General features: G+C 37.5%; 1 protein-coding gene across 6 annotated transcripts in view; it reads left to right on the top strand.

Annotated features, from left to right (window-relative positions):
* Window positions 1-2,333: 2,333 nt before the first annotated feature.
* tcf12 (transcription factor 12) overlaps window positions 2,334-21,132 on the top strand; it is an 83,308-nt gene continuing 64,509 nt past the window's right edge. For 2 of the 6 annotated variants that reach the window (XM_003442264.5, XM_019358771.2), the window contains exons 1-4: window positions 2,339-2,543; window positions 3,333-3,421; window positions 3,653-3,725; window positions 14,997-15,088. In XM_003442264.5, coding sequence (XP_003442312.1) covers window positions 3,350-3,421; window positions 3,653-3,725; window positions 14,997-15,088 — 237 coding nt within the window. In that variant the 5' untranslated portion in view covers window positions 2,339-2,543; window positions 3,333-3,349. Of the gene's footprint in view, window positions 2,544-2,607; window positions 2,935-3,332; window positions 3,422-3,652; window positions 3,726-14,996; window positions 15,089-21,132 lie in introns of those variants that run through there. The other 4 variants (XR_003219729.1, XM_019358773.2, XM_005467071.4 and 1 more) reach the window with 4 other exon arrangements.

Genomic DNA, 21,132 nt, shown 5'->3' with positions numbered 1-21,132 from the left:
TGAAGTGCTTAAACTTTAAAAACTAATCTTGAGTTGGGAGATTTTGTTCTCATTTAGGCAACTAGGAGCATGTCTCTGGCTGAATGAGACAGATTTAGGTACACCACACGCAGGGGCGAGTGTGGGATCTCACCCTTGCACGGCCTTGCACTCTATGAAAATTCTGTTGCAAACTTGTTCCCTTTTCAGTCATAACAGTTTCAATCAACCGTGAACACCCACACCTAACTGTCTTCTCACTCAAACTAACCTGTCAAACAGAAACAATGCTAACTCTGGATTTAAACATCTGCTCTTTGAGTTCAGGTTAAAGAGGTGCTAATTTTGTATTAAAGGACCAGTATGTAGGATTCGGTGGCCTCAGTCAATCAGCTAAAGACCCACCGCTTTTTCAAGCGTGACAGAGAATCGGTGCCCATCAGGTCCCACTTACAAAATTATCTCAGAGTTTAAACTCAATTGCCTATACAACTGGAAACATCTAGAAGAGACCAGACCTCTGTTTTGTACTTGTTTTCTCTTGTAGCTTGCCCCAGTTTTGTTTCACTCCTTTATTTATTTTGACGGTTGCTGCTCTTTCTTGTTCTAAATAATAAATATGATCATTCATCTGTCAAAATTTGCTGCAAATTCAACATGAAAACACAAACAGCCCTGATTGGAGTGTGCTACCATCAAGTGATTGGAGAAGTAATCAACGAGCCCAAGCATCAAGATGAACAATGCCGGCCCACCTCATATGTGGACAGAGCCACCAAGATAGTTGGTAAAGTCCAACCACGAAGCCTTGTGTTGAGTATATCCTACATACCCTGGATAATCTTTCTTTCTAATTGTTAGAATGACCACAATTTACAAAACTGGCTTCATGTTTTGTTGACTGTGATCTGAAACTGTGACTAAGCCCATAAACCCATTAGGAAAAGTCTTTCACAGGTCACAGAGCAAGAAACCCTGGGGCCGTTTTAGCCCTGACTTCTACACAAACTGAAGCTATGTTGCAACGACAGGAGTCGTCCCCTGATGTCCATTAAAAGGAATGAAGGTCTAAGGAACTGTCCCAAAGTCCCAGACTGCTGTTCAGAACAGGGCTGCCAGTTTTTTACATCATGATGATCATTGGAAAAGAATTCACAGGAACACGGCTAATATTACTGTTATTGGTCATGTGTCAATAGTCTGGAATTATTTCCTTTAATGTAGCAGCCACATGTCTTTTAAAACTAATGTATGGTTTCCAAACTCCTAAAAGTTATTCCAGTGAAAGATTTTTTTTTTTTTTTTTTTTATCATTTCAGACATATAGAATATACAAGAAGTTTAAGGAGTAATACTTTTAAGAACATGTACTGCTTTGGCATAATTAGGTTACATAAAGGACCTTTTACACAACAATTGTCACAGTTTTCAGAAATCAAACAAAAGTCAACTTCTACTCTCTCTCTTGGAAAGAACCATATCAGAGACACACACACACACCTTTTGATCTGGTTATCCAATCTGTGAAAGACAAGCAGACCCAAAAGTATCTAATTGCATTAACAAAACATATATCTGTAGCGTAACTGAGAAACAACGGAGTGACGTCCTCTAAAACATCTGTAAATGAGAACTTGATTAAAGCTAAATTTTGAGGAAAAACCTCAGCAGTGCTGCTCTTTGAAGAATACAGTGACTTTAGGACAGGGGCATACTTTACTTAGAAACTAAAAACTGGGGTAAACAGATTTTAAATAAAGGTATCATTTAACACACAACCCAGATAATACAGGATCCACTCTGCTGGTGATTTACTTTAATCACTGGTTTAGACTCTCTCACAAATTTATAACAAATAAAATGACCATATCTGTCTTACATACAGTGAACATTAACGTTTTTTTTTAGAATCTGGACGTGTGGGATGCTGTAGTTTGTATTACATTTATGCAGGAAAGATAAAGATAAAAGGTTCAGGTTCAGGTTATTTGTACAGTTTGATACAGTTGATTTGCAGTAGGTAAGCCATCCATCCTTAAATGTAAATTTTCAAACAAACAGAGACAACAGACTTTAAACTGTATACTGTATAACGAGGGAGAATATTGCAATTATGACGAATCTTTAATAAAACGCATTTAAACTGGGAAAACAGACTCCCATCATTTCATTGTCCTTATTTCTGCATTTTGAGGAACAGTGTTACTCCACAGTCTGCTAAAACCTCTCGCATTAGCCGTCAGTGATAATAACGCACAGATAAACCTGTCGTGCATCAGCGTGACCCAGGACAGCAGCTCGCGCTGACTCCCGCAGCATCTCCCCCTGTGTGGGACCATCATGTCACTGAGCTCGGCGGAGGGATACAGTAACCAATGTCATCGTGGTGCTGAGGCTTTTGCAAAGCAAAAAATGTCTGCCTAAGGGAAACTCGTAACTGATATATATAGAGGATATTCCCCCAGTTATTGCTGTTTAAACCCACATTTCGCTGTTTTGAGGCGTCTTTTCAGAAAACGACTCTTCACCAGATCACCCTAGTCGGGATTTTAATCGGAAAACAGGTAATATATCAGAAGGAGTTTGCCAAAAAGCTTTCGGACCCGTGAAAGAAGTTGGGAGTTGAGAAAGACCATCACTGCATTTTGTATTCCGGAGCTGGAAATTGAGATTATCATTTACAATATTTGTTTATCTGTGTTGCCTGTCTTGAAGCAGTCTGTAATTTACGTTTCGGTCTATCGGAGGGCATTGTCTTCTCCGTACTGCTGTCTACACGGACTAAAAACGCTGCAGCTGCCTGCAGCTCGCTAGCTATTTTCAACCCATATGAACTAGGGACTGCAGCTAGCGTTAGCTGCTTAGCTAAGCGACGTTAGGTGCCTCCGCTAACAGCAGGCGATAACCATTGTTATACGTGGAAAATAAGCCGCACAGACCACTGACATTAACACGGTTAGTGACAGCCCGGGCAGAGGGTCGTTTAAACGTCTCGGAGCGATAACAGAGACACGTTGTCGGCGCTCTAACGCGATGCTGCAGGTCCTGGCTTTAACAAGCAGAGCCATCCATTCAGAGCGCTCCTACTAACGGTTTCATCTCTCTTAATCAGCACAGTGAGAGAAAACAAGTAAAGAGAAACATTTCTGCACACTTTCATCAGTGATTATACGCCCGCTCTGTCCGTGTTTGCCGCATGAAGGTTAAAGCCATAGTCAACTTTACTTCACAGTGATGGTCTTTATTCTTCATCCATAACAAATACCTCCCGCGGCAGTCATTTCATGTGGTACTAGTCCCCTCTGCTCAATAAACCAGCAAAGATGTAATCTGATGGACTTTGTCTTCTCCAGCTTTCTAGATCGCCAGGATGAACCCCCAGCAGCGGATTGCCGCTCTCGGAACTGACAAGGAACTAAGTGACCTGCTGGACTTTAGTGCGGTAGGTTTTTTTTGTTTGTTTTTTAACGCTTTGCCATGCAGCTCCAAGAGGTGTGATGATTAAATAGGCTTAATAATGACTCATTGATCAATTCCTGTTAGTATGTTGAGTAATATGATTTCACAGGCTAACCTTAATCTAGTATCATGGCACTGGATGATGTGAATGGTTGCTTTTGCACATCTGAGTTGCTCTAATTGTAAGTATGCATTTCTGTGTTTCTCCTTTCAGATGTTCTCTCCACCTGTAAGCGGAGGGAAAAATAGGCCTACCACACTTGGAAGCAGTCAGTTCAGTGCATCAGGTAGGACCTGGTCCCTGAGACCTGTCCCTGTAAACCCTCTGATACGTAGTCTCTCTTTATCCCTGCTTGCATGACTCATAATTCTGCACTTGAAGATCGGTTGTTTACCCGCTTCTGATTTGTTTGAGTTCTGTTTGGACTTATTTATATAAATGGAGACTGGAGGAAAACTGTCTTAGTTTTCAGCCTTGCATGTGATTCTTCTCTCTCCTCTGTGTGTGTGTGTGCTTTTCACATCTGGTGCTTGAAACATGAGCCCTCCACCTGGAATTGTAGTGCAGTGCTGTAGTAAAGATGTAGAACAAAGCTTGGTTTAGGACACAGACGGGTGTAAATGTTTTATTGATCTAATGTGAGTGTTATTCATTTTTTTTATCACATTGTCAGATGCAGAAATTAGGCAGTTCTTTTGTCAGCTTGTGGTTAAGGATTTGCTGTAAGGTTTCCTTCAGGAAAATGCTGTTAATATCCCTAATGGGATTGTGTGACATTTTCTTATTGAGCAAGATTACAGGAGCATATTGATGATTGCCCCTCAAATATACGCATACATTTAAGTGTGTTTTCCAAGAATTTCTGGTCTGTTTGGGTTAGGTTAGTAGATGGTTTGGTCGTAATAACTAGAGTTAAGCTTTTCTGCTTCTGGATCGCTTCCTATATCTATAAATGCTACAGGACATGAATCCGAAGCACATCTATTGTCTGATGTGCCACTAGAGAAAGTCAACAATCGAGCTTTATGTGTTGTGAAAGCATGTCTTGTGTGCATCCACAAAGCCTCGTTGTCGTCGGTTATCTGCGAAACGAAAGAGACACACTGAGGAGAAATGACAAAGACACAAGAACAGAGCTGTCACACATGAACTGCGGGGCTGACTTTTATAATACCTAATCATTCAAGTAACGATGATGCTGTGTGTGTGTGTGTGTGTGTGTGTGTATGTGTGTGTGTGAGCGTGTGTGTATGTGTGGTCTCTTCAGTAAAACAAATGGTAAGAAATTCTAGTGAAATTGCTCTGAGGATTTACAAATAGTCGCACCTTTCTGGTAAGCTTCCCACGCATATGTTCATTTAATGTAATAATAACACAAAGTTTCACATTGACAACAGCGTTGTCGATATTTTTGAAGGTTTTCATGTGACAATGTTTTAGGTATACCTTTATAAAAATAATAAATCTGAGCATGCTGCCACCACTACTATCTGTGCCCTGAAAAGTCAGAGCAGATTTGAAACAAGTTACAGGAGTGCCAGACAGGAAATGGATTGCAGAGCTTTTTCACTTGATTGTGTCAGATTACACAGGTGGAAACCTCAGTGAACGTTTCTCTAATTGTGGATGTTTTCAGCAGCCGAGTTGTTTTGTCATTGCTGCAGCAAGCTGATGACAAAAAATGAAACAGGTTTCTTTAATGTTGATTTATCTGCAAAACAGGCATTTTACTAGGATGACTAAACATCGGTGTTGTCCATGCAGTGCACTGTAAGGCATAACTATGTGCTGTTGTGGTTTATTGTAGGAAGGTGCTCTTAAGAACACTGTGGTCAGCCTGGTGCTTTTTCTGTGGAGAATTGTAAGTTACAGCTCAAAGCTCATTGGCACCGGTGTGTGTCTTCTGGTAACCATGTTTTTCCTTCAAAACTGAACTAAGTATACACCTGGGCTGTTGGTTAAAATCAAAAATGATAAAAACTATGTGGGGGTGACTGTGTAATTACAAGATGTTTTGTAGATTTTATTTGCAATTTGTAAATGTAATATTTTGTGAGAAACATACTATCTGCAGATTTTTTTTATTATTATGACATGAACTATGTTTAGAGCAGATTTAAAGAGCTCAGATTAGGTATTACAGTTTGACGTCATCCTAAACACATGCATTAATGGCTCCTTTTGCTTATTTCTATCTAGGTACAGATTTATAAATAGGCAGCTTTGTTTCAGTTCTTTTTTCCCCCCCTTCAGTCTAGGTTTTACTTTTTGTGTTAGATAATTAAATAGTTTTTCCACACATAGTTTTAAATTTGAACTATAATAACTCTAATTATTGTTTTATGGTAACACTTCAAATGTTTTTGTTCTTTAATTTGCAATACATCTTTGTTTGCTGTTAAATAACCGTTTTTGTTTCTAAAAATAAAATATCAGTTTGTAATGGGGGTAATTCCATGTCAGTTCTTCAAATTCATTACACCTGACTGCATCTCAGATTCGCCTGAAAAAGAAATAAAAATCCAGGGGACAGATCAACTTCTTAAAAGGAATTATGCAAAACAAATCAAGTCCCTACTATCATTAGGTTTCTCAATATAAAGGTAGGGCTGGTGCTGTGGCTCTGTGAATGTGGACTCGCTGGAGTGTGGCTCAGGTTATCTTAGATCAGTGGATGCTTGAAGTCCTTAATATATTTGTTTGTCTGATCTCTGATAGCAGAATTGGGGAAACCATAACTTTGCAGGTAGGAGACTTATATTTCTCATATACAAGCCATATAAAGTTCTTTAAAACAGTCAAAATGAGATGAGTGGTTTCACAGAAATTAAAGCTAGAATATGCAGAAAAAAACCACATTTTCATCAACTTCACTGTGATATTTCTGAGGTATGACACCATATACTAAATCTAAATTAACTATTTTAGAAAGAGCACCTTTTTTTGTTAATATTATACTCAAAATATGTCAAGGTGGTTTATTTTAATTGGATGAATTGAGATGGAATGATCCACTGTGTTTTTAAAAAATTATATATCTATATAGATATATAACTTGATTGATAAATAATTAGATGTAGGACGGAGAGATTACACTCAAGTGTTTTTGAGTTACATGATATTTCTACACGCATTTATGGGTTGGTGTCACAGGATATATTTTGCTATAAGAGACGCACTCTGGAAAGCTTTTCATAGCTTTTTAGCTTTTCTGTTTTTTAGTTTCAAATTTCTGAATTTTTGGTATTTTGTTTAGTCACATCTTAAATATTTCCTGTGGAACTTCAGCAGAATTCACTACTGAAACTATATCACGCTGCAGTATCATGGAGAAGATGAGCCACTAAAAGTGTCTTACATCTAAATAGCGAGAGGGAATTAATTGGCTGCTTTAGTATTTTGTGTTTTCGTAGCAAAAACTGCTCGTATGAGCTGTACCACTTTTTTCCAACAAACAAGCACCCGCACAACTTTGTGGATTGTAATTTTAGGAGGCTAAATTTAGTTTGCATATGTATGCATGTATACGTTCTAATTTAAATATTCCAGCACTGACACCTATAGCGGGTAAATCCCTCCTCCCTTTAGCCTACAGCCAGAGCTCATGTCTCTCTGATCCTCAAGGTAGGGGAAGAAGCACCTACATAAGTGATTGTGAACTTAAGGCAAGTGAGTGTGCAGTCATGAGTGTGGAAATTGCAGGGAATGAGGGTTTGGATTATTGCATCTCAGCTGGGCATAGCCAGATAATTGAGGCAGAGTGGGACATGCAGGACCCTTCAAAAGTGTGTCAGAGAAAGATGGATTGGAAAAAATAGCCAAAGTGGCTCTAACGGAGATTCATCATTTCTCTCCTCCAGCTGTGTTGATGATGCAAATCTGATGAGGCCATTGACTCTTCAGTGGAGTGGGGCTGCTGTGAAATGGGTAATTTTCATTTAGTGGGTATGTAGTGGTACATTTGTTGACTGTGACCAGCAGCTGTTGTAGGTTGGTTTGTCAGTCAGACGGATCCCAAAATTAAATGTCTCATTGCCAGTCGTAGCTACAAAGAGAGCGTCACTGCTGCTGCCTCACTTTGAGGTCAGTTTTGTGTGCATCAGACTTGGTTATTAATTATCAGATTGATGTCACCTAACAAAAATAAATACTCTTGCCTGTAAAGTCAAGATGGGTTTCAACGATTTAGAAATGCATTACAGAGAAGATACATGCAGGATGTAAGCATATGCCGGTTAAAATTCTTCAACCGTATGAAGGAACGATACCCTGCAGGGTAGTGTCACCTCGCAGGAAGGCTTCTAGGTTTGAATTCACCGGCCGGCTCAAGTCTCCCTGTCCTCCCTGTGCCTGTGTGAGTTCATTTCATGTACCCTGGCTTTCTGCCGCAGCCCAAAGACGTGTGTTGGGTGAAGTGGTGATTCTGAATTGGCTGTTTGTGTGAATATGAGTGTGAAAGCTTGTCTGTCTTTTTGTGTTGGCCCTGTGATAGACAGACTTGCACCTTATGAATAAGCTCCAGCTCCTCTCATATCTAATATAGATGCCAAATAAGACATTTGCAGTGGTTAATATTTTTCTGGCCAAATGAATCAGGACAGTGTGATGTAGAGCAGAAGTTCTAGAGAAAAGTAATCTTTCCCTGCAAGAAAGGGAGAATGTTATGAGGTGTAATCAAAATGTTCTGGAAACCAGATCATGAAACTCAAAAACCGTATCTGATTTGAGTTTACCCAATCTCTCCCTTTAAGATTATCTTCACGTGCATCTCTTGACCATTTTCAGCCCCACTTTTATTTTTCCTTCCTGCATGTCCCGCTATGAACACTTGCACTGTGTGCTCTGTGATTTCTGCACACACCCTTGAACTTGTGCAGAGAACAATCCTAAACTTCTCTTTCAAACTGTGGAGGATCGTCACTGGTGATGAAACCTGTGTGTCCATCTACAAATGAGCATGTTTCAGTTAAAGAATTGTCAGTGTCAATGAACAAAAGTGGCAAGTGAGTTCAGGAGCACATCCACGAGTGTGCCGTTTGTTTTTCTTGATAGTCAAGAATAATAAATTAATGATAATTAATTTAGAGCAAACAGCCTGAACTGTGCTTCATGTCTTTGTGCTATCTTGCGCCGGCACACAGGTGACACTTCTTGATCGCACCTCATATTATCAACATTTCTGTCCCAATTAGATGCATCCCTAAAATTTTGGGCTAACAGGTCTTAATTTAAATTTGTTGAAATATGGAGTTTGAGATTGTCGATTATGTCAGGAAACCGCGTGTTTGTAGGGTTTTTGAACTGCTTGACTCAATATTAGTAAACCCATTTTTTTAAACATGTCTGGCCTTCATTTGTGTTAAAACCGTTTAAAGCTATAGAAAACAGTGGCTGTGGACGTAGTGGCAATTGTGGATTATTTTTTTTAGTGAATGTTTTTTTTTTTCTTTGTACTTTGTTATTATGCACCAAAGGTTCTCTGTGAAATTCACTGTTTCTATCTGTAATCATGGACATGTTTGTTTTGTAGCCAGTGTTTGTAGCTAGTGCAAAAGATTGTGGTAAAAAAAAAGGTGTGGTGTAAGTGTAGCTTATATGGAATAATGGAGGATTGATGTTAACCCTGTGTATCCCTGTTGGAATCAGTTTGATTTGTCTGATTGCAGTTGCTATTTCACATTATTGTCATTTGCGTGAAAACATTTGGCACAGTCATAGTTTTGACTGTGCTGCTCTAAGATCATTTATACAAGAAACCGTTAATTAGACATCAAGCCCAAAAACCTTCTCCCTGAGGGGCCCATGTGTACTTGTGTATCGTGGAGTAGTGTCTTCATGGACAAGTCTGTGTGGTCACAAAAAAATTGGCAGGCATGTGGACGTCTGCAAGGAGCCTCACACTCATCATCTTTGCGATGTAGAAATTTACGTCACTCGGACCTACGTGAACCCTAGCATTACTCTAACAGACATGGAAACTATATCATGCTGTACTATTTGCCAGAAGTGAATACATCCCTTTGGAAAATGGATCTGATTATCAAATGATCCACAGCCCTAATTTACTGCATTAAAAGCCCCATGGTAGAAGCATAATGAGTGTTAGTCGACCTTTTTATTACTGGGATAGTGGGATGATAGTGTTGCACCAATATCTGAAGATATGCTCGAGATATGTTTGTGTTGCTCTGGTTTTTTGAGTGTACCTGGCCAGATCTTCTTCAGAATCTTGTCTGTCCCGCCTTTGGGCAGTTATGGGAGATTCCTCTAGTCTCTAGTACCTGGTGTCTGGAGACAGGAAGTAATGTTTCTAGCTAGTGTTTTGTTATATAGAAGATTTTATTACAAACCTGTACAAAAAATAAAATACAAGTCAACAAATACAGAGACCACAAGTCATCACACTCCTTTTTGTGTGTTACTGTTTGCATATCATTTACTGTGGTCGTCTGGGCCACTTTCATGCCACACACCTCATCTGAGTCAAACAGATTTATGTTGGCCTCATGTAGACAAAGATTATACACCCAGTATTCATCAAGCTTCTTTTCATGTTCTTTTGCAAATTGTAATCCTGCAGTTTAGTACAGTTCTGTACTTCCATATAGTAGCTGCAACTCATTATTAGTTGGCCATCAGTTTTACTGCAGCCTTTTTCCATCTTTATTTAGATTTTTTTTCAGTTCCTCTACCAACGCTTTTCATGTAGCGCCATGATGCACACATGGAGATAGATATAGCCCAAAGGTCCAAAACTGAGAACCCGATATGAGAATGTATGAGAAAGTATATGCATAACAGTTTCAAACTTATTATACAGCTCTTCAGGTTTCTCAAATGACTGGTAACACACACACACACACACACACACACACATATATATATATATATATATATGTATATATATATATATATGTATATATGTATATGTATATATATATATATATATGTATATATGTATATGTATATATGTATGTATATATGTATATGTATATATGTATGTATATGTATATGTATATATGTATGTATATGTATATGTATATATATATATATATATATGTGTGTGTGTAAACACGTTATAGCGAGGGACCACTGTATACAAAATGTGTCCCTGTCTTTGCCCATAGGAGCAATTTATGTATTCTGGGCCTCATGTATTATGCTATCCAGTCAGATAGTGTATTTCAAATACTACCAGGACCGAATGCTCTTTTTTGTAAAATAAATGCATAACATTTGGCGTGTGGTTGTGCTGCCAACTGTTTTCGAGTGATGGAAAGTATTCAGTCTTCAAGTGAGTAAGATGATATAGATTCCTATCTCAGCAAGTGTCACTAGTAGTGAAATTGTAAATACAAACTGTAATGCTTGGCTATTTTTTCCCTGCAGTTTGCTGAGCAGACACTTTCACAGCCTTGTTGGATTTTCTTGCATCAGTAATATTGAACTTAATGCTCAAATCTTTTCATTTGTACAAAAAGTGCACAAGTAATTTTGTTGGATGGCTTTTAACTGAATCTAGGTTTGGTGCAAGCTGTTCATGAATGATGCCATAGAGATGGTAAGAAAGGAGGAGTCAGCATGTTATTACAACCACAACCACTACAACCACACTGCTCGCTTTTTCACCTAGCGTTTCTACTCAAAACATGTTGTTGATAATGGTTTGATGCACTACATACTGAATATTAGGGATGTTCCTACAAATTTGCTAGTCAGTTAAGCTGGAGAACAAAAATCGGATGAGGTGGAGCAGTCTTAAAGTCATAGAACAGCAAGAAATTGAGCTCAGTCTAATGCAGGGACGTCAAAGTCATTGGACACTGCGGGCCACATACAGCCCACTTTGATCTCAAGTCGGGTGGACCAGTTAAACTCCCTTTTCTATCAGTGTAAAGAACTTCTAGTCTAACATAGTGGAAAACACCCTGAGAAGCACTCAGAGACCAAATATTCCTTAAAAAAATGCTGAATGTGAACTTGAGGCAGGAAGGTAATTGGTCGGATTGTGTGGAAGTGTCCGTTGAGCTTAAGGGGCTAAAAAGGCCCAGAGGTGGATGATAGTTTTTGGTGCTTCTTTAGTACACTGCACTTGGTTTTATGAATTTGTGTACAGAAGAATATTATTTGGAGTATTTTATAATGATCCTTGGCACTAAGTACTACTGGTGGGATAGCACCGATTCTCCATGTTTCATTATGCTTACATTACAGCCAGTGTATTTGTGTGTTTCCTTTATCCTCTTGTATCAGTGAGTAATCTAATTGTGGTGGCTGTCTGTGCACCGAGAAGAGAGGGGACCCTAGAGCCCTTTTGGAGATGGTAATCAGACAAGATGACAACCAGTGGCCCAGACTGCAAACACTGACCATTGTTACATTCAGAGTGTAAAAGGCCTCAGCTGGGCGACAGCATGTCACCATCGTGTCATCACACTACCAACACTAGTAGTTCAATTAGTAACACAAATATCACGGCCTTAAATGTGGATGACAAAACTGACAAATCACAAAAGCGAGTCAAATTAACTTTATAGTTGGTCCACTGAAGAAGAGGAAATGAATCTACTGCAGCAAAGCACCATGTCTGTCAGGATGAAACTTATCTGTTGTGCTGCTCACTGGTGCGTGATTTCTGGTTACAGAAATGTCACTGACTTTCTGGTTAAATGTATAATTAGACAAACAAGTTTCTGACTAAGAAGTTCTTGGCAGAATGGAGGGTGAAATTGGAGTAATGACACTAAAAATTCAAAAAAAAAAAAATCTAAGTGCAGTATCATTTCAGATTGGGTATTTTTTTCCATATCTCGTAATCATCGTTCCACATCCTCATCCATTTTCAGTAACACCAAAGGGCTTTGTTTGTGATTATTGGCTTTAGTGACGCATAAAAAGTTCCTGGTAAGCTGCACTGAACCTCATTAGGTGAAACTGAACATTATATGTAGGGCTGCAGAGCTGTATTTAGATGTTGGTGAATCAGAGGACCACCACCAAACACGTTTTGATCAGTGATTATAGGTTTGTTTTTAACTGTGCATAATTAACTTTTACTTTTTATTGAAGTTGTTAGTTTCACTTGGAAAAATTCTGCGTTTTTGATTATTAGACCAACTTTGCTGCATATCATCTGTTAAATTGTCAAACCTGTTAAAGTGTAAAAAAAAAAAAAAAGTTTTTTTTTGTTTGTTGTATTATTATTTTTTCTGAGCATACCCAATATTTATAAAATCTGATATTCTTTATTTGAAGTTGGAAATGAACAAATGGGATTGCATTTTACTGGGACAGATATTATTACAACAGGGACAATCAATAACTTCGAGAATATTGATGCTTTACCCGCGTTGCAGTTATGTTTTCTTTGTGGTGACTTTGGCTATTACAGGAGCACAATAATGTTCAATCCAGGCATCAAATATTTGTTACTGACTATATCACATAAATTAGATTGTAAAAATCAGATATTGTGTTTTTCAAGCTGTGCCAGATGCTCTAGCTTTGCAGATTGGTTGGCATTATTGATTTTATTTGTTTATCAGTTTGAGTTTCAAAACATTCAGGTTTTCTTTAATTTAGAAAATGAGTTTTATCACGTTTCAGTGCTCAGCTGTTTAGCCTGCCATACATCGGATTACCAAGTTTCTGGTTGCTTTGTGGTACATGAGGAGAATTTGAAGGAAAAATATATTTGTGTCACATTTAAAAATATCAGTTAGTCACTTTTCTTTTTGTTTTGTTGTAAAAATCACACTGCTGTCATGGCAGTCTGAGTGTTAATCAGACCAAAGGCTTGCACCTGTAATTAAATAGCATTTCCAACTTGTAAGCAAGACAAGAGTCTGTTTATGTGACCCACCCAGGTTATTAAGTTTTTTTCTTTTTTTGCTCATTTGTGGTTATTGTTATATGCAAAGCTGCTGGCTGAAGATGTTTTTTGGCGGCCATTAAGTGTTGCAACTCAGAACTAATTTCAGTAATTACTGTCATCAGTAAATCTGTGAATTATTTTCCACCAGATTTTTTTCCTGAGTTGTATATTAGAAAATGCAAATATCTTGTTTTATTCAGCCAACCACCCAAAACTCAGATATATTTCTTTTACAATAAAAATTAAAAAAGAAAAAAAAATCACAGGAAACATTTTAAGCTGGAAAAACCAGAATAAAAGGGAAGTGCATTTATTATTATTATTATTATTATTATTGTTATTATTATTATTTATTTTCTTTTTTTTACCTTTAAGGGGCAAAAGCTAATTTATCGATTAAAATGAATCACAGACTGGGGACATTTATATGTCCATGCTACTGTATTGTTGTTCTGTTTGTGCTGTTAGCAAACTGGTCAACTTAATCACGTTGAGAAAATTTAAAAAATATGGGTTGCAGATTTGTTTAGACAAATAAATAGGTAAATATAGGAGTCATACTATATTATATATTGTATATATACCATAATGTATTTAATTGTCAGATGATATACTGTATGTTGTTAATGATTTAAACATCGTAATTTGAAAATGTGAAAAATGGTTACATTCGATATTTGCTAAATACGATATTATTGTTGTGAAATGAAAATTATACTGCTATAATGCTTTTATAAGGTGTAAGTGCATGAACGGTGAACATGGGTCATTTTAGTCCTGGTAGGTGGTTGCCAGGCAACTTGATGGCATCATGTGACATGGATAAAAGTTATATCTGTGTGATGTACCTATGTGCCAAATTTGGTTCATTAAGTCCCAATCTTGTAGAAGGAATTCACAGGAGAAAAAGACACAGAAATTTAATTTGTTATAGTAAGATTAGTTGGATATATTATTAGGTCACACCTGAACTCTTTCCTTTATCTGTAAAACATATTCTAATGTAATCTGATTCATTATGGATTCCAATAAGAGTTCCAATAACGATAAAGAATTAGAAATACAAATTGAACAAACACAGATTTACAAACACAGACTGTTCTCGTGCCTGTCTTTTACTACTTACAAAATAAATTTTGTTAAAACTAAAACATTTATAGATCTTAAGTTATGCTTGAGTAAATTATGTGTTTTGCTTTGGTTGTGCCAATTTAAATTCAAATGGTCATAACAAATAATAACAACTTTAAATGAAGTTATCATAGTCTAAATCTTTGTGTTAGCCATGCTGTTGTTTAAAAGTATATCCAAACAAACATCTGGTTTATAGATGTGAAATATTTGAATTGTCTGGAAATTTTCAAAAACAGATTTGCAATTATGAAAAAATTTGCCAGCAAATTTGAAAGAAATCAAAGCCTTTAATGTTAAAAAAAGAATCATATATTTTCCACACGTTTCCACTGTTCTAGCTATGGCAGCTATTACAAAAGCAAATATAAACACACGAGTCATTATATACAGGAAGTTATAAACAGATGATGTCGTGTTAAACACAACCACAGGGACACTAAATAAAGCGGTGTTGTTTGAGTGAAGACACGGGTACATGTGGTACGGGTACACTGAACTGTGAGGGTAATCGTGACTTTCTGACTGAGTTGTGCTCTCTGTTTCTGACAGGTATGGATGAGCGGACCACCCAAGCATCTTGGACCCCAGGTGGCGAGTCCAGTCCTTCCTATGAGTCCAGTCCTTCTTATGAGTCCTCACGGGTAAGATGACCCACACGATAATGCTCCTGAGTGACCTTTCTGCTCTGCAGCACATCGTTTAACACTTACTATAACAAAGACCTTAACCCAGAATCATTCTTGCTGTGGGACCTATGATGTGTGACAGACGGGACCAGCAAAGGTTTTCAGGGCCGATGGATAACGGATACCACTTAGAAAACACTGGAATCTGGTGTTATTCTTGAGGTTCTCTTTAGTTTTAAAAATATTTCAGTACAGGCTATATTTGAATGGTGCTCGTTATTCATTTCCACAATGAAAGGCAAGGTCTTTTTCAATAAAAAAATATGACCTTGATAAAGGGATTGATAAAATAATTAAATCGCTGTCAGAAAAAGGATGACTAAATTAAAGATATAAATGAAACATTAAAAAAACATATCACTTCACTGTTTTTCAAAACTAAATCAGCAGTTTGAGTGTCTAACATCAATACTGAGAGTAGTGAAAATATCAGCACGTTAAGTTAAATGTGGGTTTATGTTTCTCCATTTATTGGTTAATTGAACAAAATATATTCACTTTTAAATCATATAAAACAGAGAAATACAGGCAAAATCATCTAATTTGAGAATGTAAAACTCCAACGGTTAATCTGTCACCAAAATAGTTGGGAGGTTTTTATCTGTTGATCAACTAATTCAGTCAGAAAACTGAGCTTCAGAATAAGCAGGTGGTTTTTGTCGTACATTTAAAAACTTTATTCTCCATGAAAACAAGACAATAGAGTGAAGCAGTACTGGAGGGAAATATGGTTTGTGGTCATCTCCACAGGCCAATCAGCCTGTCTGTAAATGTAAATGTTTAATGTTAGTCCTTTTTTAAATCATGGTAAATGGTGGACCTGTCTCTGTCTTATATCAGCAAAAATTAAAGTATCATCTTATTTATGGCTGTATTTTCGAAGATATTTACAGAAAACAATGCACAGTTGGTTCAGTACTTATATTATTTTATTATACAATTTAGCCTATGATCTCAGACCTGTGTAGAAATGAGAAATTGCTTAAATTTGTCCCTTTAAGGAGTGTAAATTAACATGATATGTCATAGAATTAAAAATTTGATAGTCATGTAGCTTTATTTGTGATTACCTAATCCACTGTAAAGCTTATCTTCAAAATATTCTCAAGTGCAGTTCATTTGTAAAATAATGAACAAGATGTGTGCATGTTCATTTCCATGTGAAACTGTATCTCTTTGTTTAAGTGAGAACATCTCACTGTTTGTGTGAGCAAGTGTGAACAGCTCTCCCCGTTTGTTTGTCCCTCACACATTGGTTGTTCTAGATGCCCTGTATGAATTTCATTTAATGTCAATCTCCTGTCACTTTCTATTAGAATTCAGTTAAATGTCAGAGCCACTCGAGCTGCGTTACCTTGTTTATTTCTCTGTGCCCTTCCCGAATGAACATCTACAGGCTATGGTAACATAGGCAGCTTGATTTGAATTATAAGACTGAGACGCTTGAGATATCTTTGCTCCAGGTGCATATAAATGAGTGATTCTGACATTACAAGGCACACCATCAGCCAGCAGACAGCTGTTTGCACCTCCATAAGGCGTGCATGTCAACACTCACACACAGCTGCGTATGCACCTTACAGATTTGATTTATATACCCTATAGAATATTATATCCCACATATGCTGGTTTAGGAAAGAAGCGGCATTTCTTGTAAACCTCAATAGTAATCTGTCCAGACGGTTTCAGGTTTTTCAATGAATAATACATTTTGAGATTTTTGTTTTTACAGTTCACATAGTTTTGATGTCTGCTCACAAACATTGTTGATCATCTGAAAGGTGACCTAATTAGATTTAAAGAAAAGCTGCATATTTAAAAAATGTTTTTTTTAAATTATTATTATTTAAAATAGATAAATAAAAGGAAAGAACTGAATTGAACACAAAGAACAAGAATTTTCACAAAACCAAAGACTAAAGAAAATAATAAATACATCATCGGTGCAGAGAAATTATAAGGTTTGTAAATATTCCTTTGGTTTCCTGGTAGCTTTCTTCTGTGTTTCATAAATCATATGTCATAGGTTTGGAGACAAAGTTAGAGAGTCAAGGTTGAGATGTTACGGGCATGTGCAGAGGAGGGATAGTGGATATATTGGGCAAAGGGTCCTGAATATGAAAAGAAGAAAAGAAGAAGACCGCAGAGGATGTTCATGAATGTAGTGAAGGAGGACATGCAGAGGGTTGGTGTGACAGATGAGGATGCTAGGAATAGGATGATGTGGAGGCAGATGATCTGCTGTGGCGACCCCTAATGGCGTCAGCTGAAAGAATAATATCTCATATTAAACATAGCTGAAGTTCCATATAGGGAAGTCAGCATACAGTATGTACAGTTAATCTCTTGCAGTTGATACTGCTTACACTGCATACATTGACAAAAATGATTTTGAACATGTGCAATGGACTTCAATCTCATTACTTTTGATATGATTGCACTGAGACAAAGACCTGGTCTGCGACCGTTTCAATTAAGTTTTATATAGCACTAAATTACAACAACAGTGGCCCTACAGTGATACAGAGAAAACCCCAACCATCAGACGACCCCCTCAGACCAAGCACTTGGCGACAGTGGGAAGGAAAAACTCCCGTTTAACAGGAAGAAACCTCCAGAAGAACCAGGCTCAGGGAGGGGCAGTCATCTGCTTCAACCGTTTGGGCGTGAGGGCAGGGAAATAGAACAAAAGACACACTGTGGAAGAGAGCCAGAGATTAAGAACAACTAATGATTAAATACAGAGTGGTGTGGTGTATAAACAAATGGTGAGGGACAATAGGTGTCTGTTGGTGTCTTTCATTGATTTTGGTACATCAAGACTTGACAAGACTGTTGCCTGCTGTTGCAAATCTTTGCTGTCTATATTCCCAGAAATTCACATTAAAAAGAGATTCAATTATTAACCACTTCTGGTCCCGTTAGAACCTCATATAGAATAGAGAATATAACCTTTCAACCAGTTGTCAACCAGTTGAGTTGAGTCCCCATTGCAAAGAGATTCATTGCAGATGACTTAAGCTCACTGGCACAGACTGACTAAGATTGATTACAGTGTGCTGGCAGTCCGTCTATGTTTATAAATTAGACAGCGGTTACTTATAAAGCTTCACTCATCTGTGAGTGATTGCGGTCAGTCCAATCAGACCATGACTTTTTGGAGACACGTTGCTACGAATTGTGCAATCACCTTGTGATCAAAAGTGGTCACTCAGAGGTTAAGGGTGTTGCATGTGCAAGACCTGGGCAACTGCAACTACTTGCAGTCGATCTCCGACAGCAGTAAGCATTCAGTGCGGTCACCGAGCAACCACCGATTTGTCGTAGTCACAAGGAGGTTGCTTTTGTTTTTACTGTTGAGTGACTGTACCATATTATAGTCATCTCAGGCACCAAAGGCTGCTGTTGAAACTTTATGTTAACAAGGTGCAGCACAACGTTGGCTTAAAAAGTGTTGAACTAAAAAAGCTTGTTTCAGACAATGGATGATGTGCAGCAAAGAAAAATTAAAGGATTATTTTAAACTTTAAATCATGCAAAACTACTGTAGTAGAATGAAAGAATAAAAATACAGAGGCAGAGCATAAGAGTCCACTTTGAGGCATAACTGCACAAAATATTAATATCACAGCAAAATCTCTTCATGTCATGATATATGCGCTTGTTGCACGGCATAGCTACAAGAACACTGCTTTAATTTACATTTTAAACAGCAGCCCCGACCACAAGCGCTGACCAGAAGTCACTACAGGAGTCTCAGTAATGGTGGGCTGTTTGTAGGTAAACCTTAACACTGTTCTTGGCCAGGCAGGCAAAGGAAACCACAACAACTAAAGTCTAAACACAGCATGGCTGAAGTAATAACCCCAGCACTACTAAATAAATGACTGTGTTTGGCAGTACTGAACTGACTGAAGAAGCCATAGTGTTCATGTGCTTTGTAATCGATAACAGCTAAATAATGATTCATTAACGTAGTGTTTTGCTTAAATTTACCTAAATGAAAGCTTTAAAATAATGAGGCACCTGCAGTGGAAATGGATATGATGTATGATGCAAATGTGTAGACAGGCTAAATATTAACATTGTTATTTTCATAAATGGAACATTTGTTTGTTTCAAATCCTTTTTTCCATTTAGGACTAATCTGTCTTAGGTTTCTTGTAATCAATTTTCTAGCCATGTTTCTCGACTTATTATAAATTTGCACACAAGAGAGATACAAAGTGAATAATCTTGGCTAATTTAACCTAATTGTAATCATTAATTATAAGCATTATTAAGGGAGTATTGTTGTGATGATGTGAGTTACTAACTTGCCAATGTCTTTTCTTGAACCTGAGCACTAAGTACAGGCCATAACCAAAATACGGCAATATTAAAATCAGGTGGTGGCAGTAAAAGTTAGAGTAACTCTGATTTTTGTAAATGCCAACTTTGCATTTACAAACCATCTAGTGAAAGATATTTTGTAAAGACTGAGATTTCTGGATAATATAATTCAAATACATCTGTTTACTGAGTTCCATTTACTGAATCACCTATCCCAGCAAGAGCCTGACATTTGCATAGGCAATTTATAGAAGCCGTTCCACTAAGATAAACTTTTAAAAACCTATTTGCAATTAAACCATCATTTATATGTTTCTGCATCTTTACAGAAGATGAGATTTTTAAATTGAACTGCAGAAATCTTGCTGTTTTCCCCTTTTTCCTTAATTTTTTTAGGCAGAGACAGAACAGTAGAACAGACTCTTGGATTGTTTTTATCTCAGGTGAAACTTTGGAGATTTGATTCAGTGTAATTTATATAACTTATTAAATTAGTATCAAATAACTACATTAAAAACAAGACTTACTTTCTAAGATTTCCCAGTTTTTCTCTGTTCACAGTATCTGTCCAACGCTCTTGGAAGAAATTCTGAGTGCTTCATCTTTCAGTGTGTTACAAAGGGAATTCAGTGTTGTCCCTGAGCTTGTTTGAGCTGCTGCTACGAGTGTGTGACCAGTCGACTGTGAACAGTCCCGAGCCCTGGCGTGCTGACCTTGGCTCCCAGCCATTCGATGTATCCTGGGCAGCTGTGGCTGTAGGCTGGCGGTCTGACAGGCAGGGCTGTGCCCACCGCCACCGCACAACAACCCCCACTTCCCTAGTGCCCTGCCCCAACTTGATACTCGACCCCACACGCATCCATCATGACCATATCATTACTTCCCAAGCTGCCACATGCAGCTACACGTTCACCTGGGATGCAACACAGAGTGCGGAAGAGATGACTCTTTAAAAGCTGTGGCGAGCGACTGGGGAATGAGGCATGAGCTCCGGCCTGTACGCTGCCACAGTGATCTGACAGTTATTTAGCCAGCAGTGCTAACGTGGCCCTGTGGCACAATGACAGCGTGTGTTAGTGTCTTGGATGGATGTAGGCCACCAGTGTTTGGGAATGATGAGGGACCTTTGATTGATGATCTAACAGTCCCAGTGTGAACACGCAGACGCATGTAGAAACATGCACTAAGCTTGGATTGACCGTTAACCTCCTACTTCTTTTTCCTGCCCTGCTGACTGACCCTGCTGGTCTTTTCCTGCTTTGCAATTATAAAACTGAAAGGAAGTGCTTTTCAGTTCGATATTTTTGGTTAACTTTCCTGTGTAGAGTCAAATATATATAAATATATAACTCACTCTATCTATCGATCTATCTATCTATCTATCTATCGATCTATCTATCTATCTGTCTATCTACCTATGTGTAGATATATATATATATATATCTATACATATATATGTATATACATATACACACACACATATATTTATATATATATATCTATATCTATATATATGTATATATATATATATATATATATATATATATGTGTATATGTATATATATATATGTGTATATGTATATATATATATGTGTATATGTATATATATATATGTGTATATGTATATATACATATATATGTGTATATGTATATATACATATATATGT

The sequence above is a fragment of the Oreochromis niloticus genome, linkage group LG1, assembly GCF_001858045.2.
Source record: "Oreochromis niloticus isolate F11D_XX linkage group LG1, O_niloticus_UMD_NMBU, whole genome shotgun sequence".
NCBI classification, from domain to species: Eukaryota; Metazoa; Chordata; class Actinopteri; order Cichliformes; family Cichlidae; genus Oreochromis; species Oreochromis niloticus.
The sequence above is the reverse complement of the archived record's forward strand: the minus strand, read 5'-3'. Positions and strand labels throughout refer to the sequence as shown.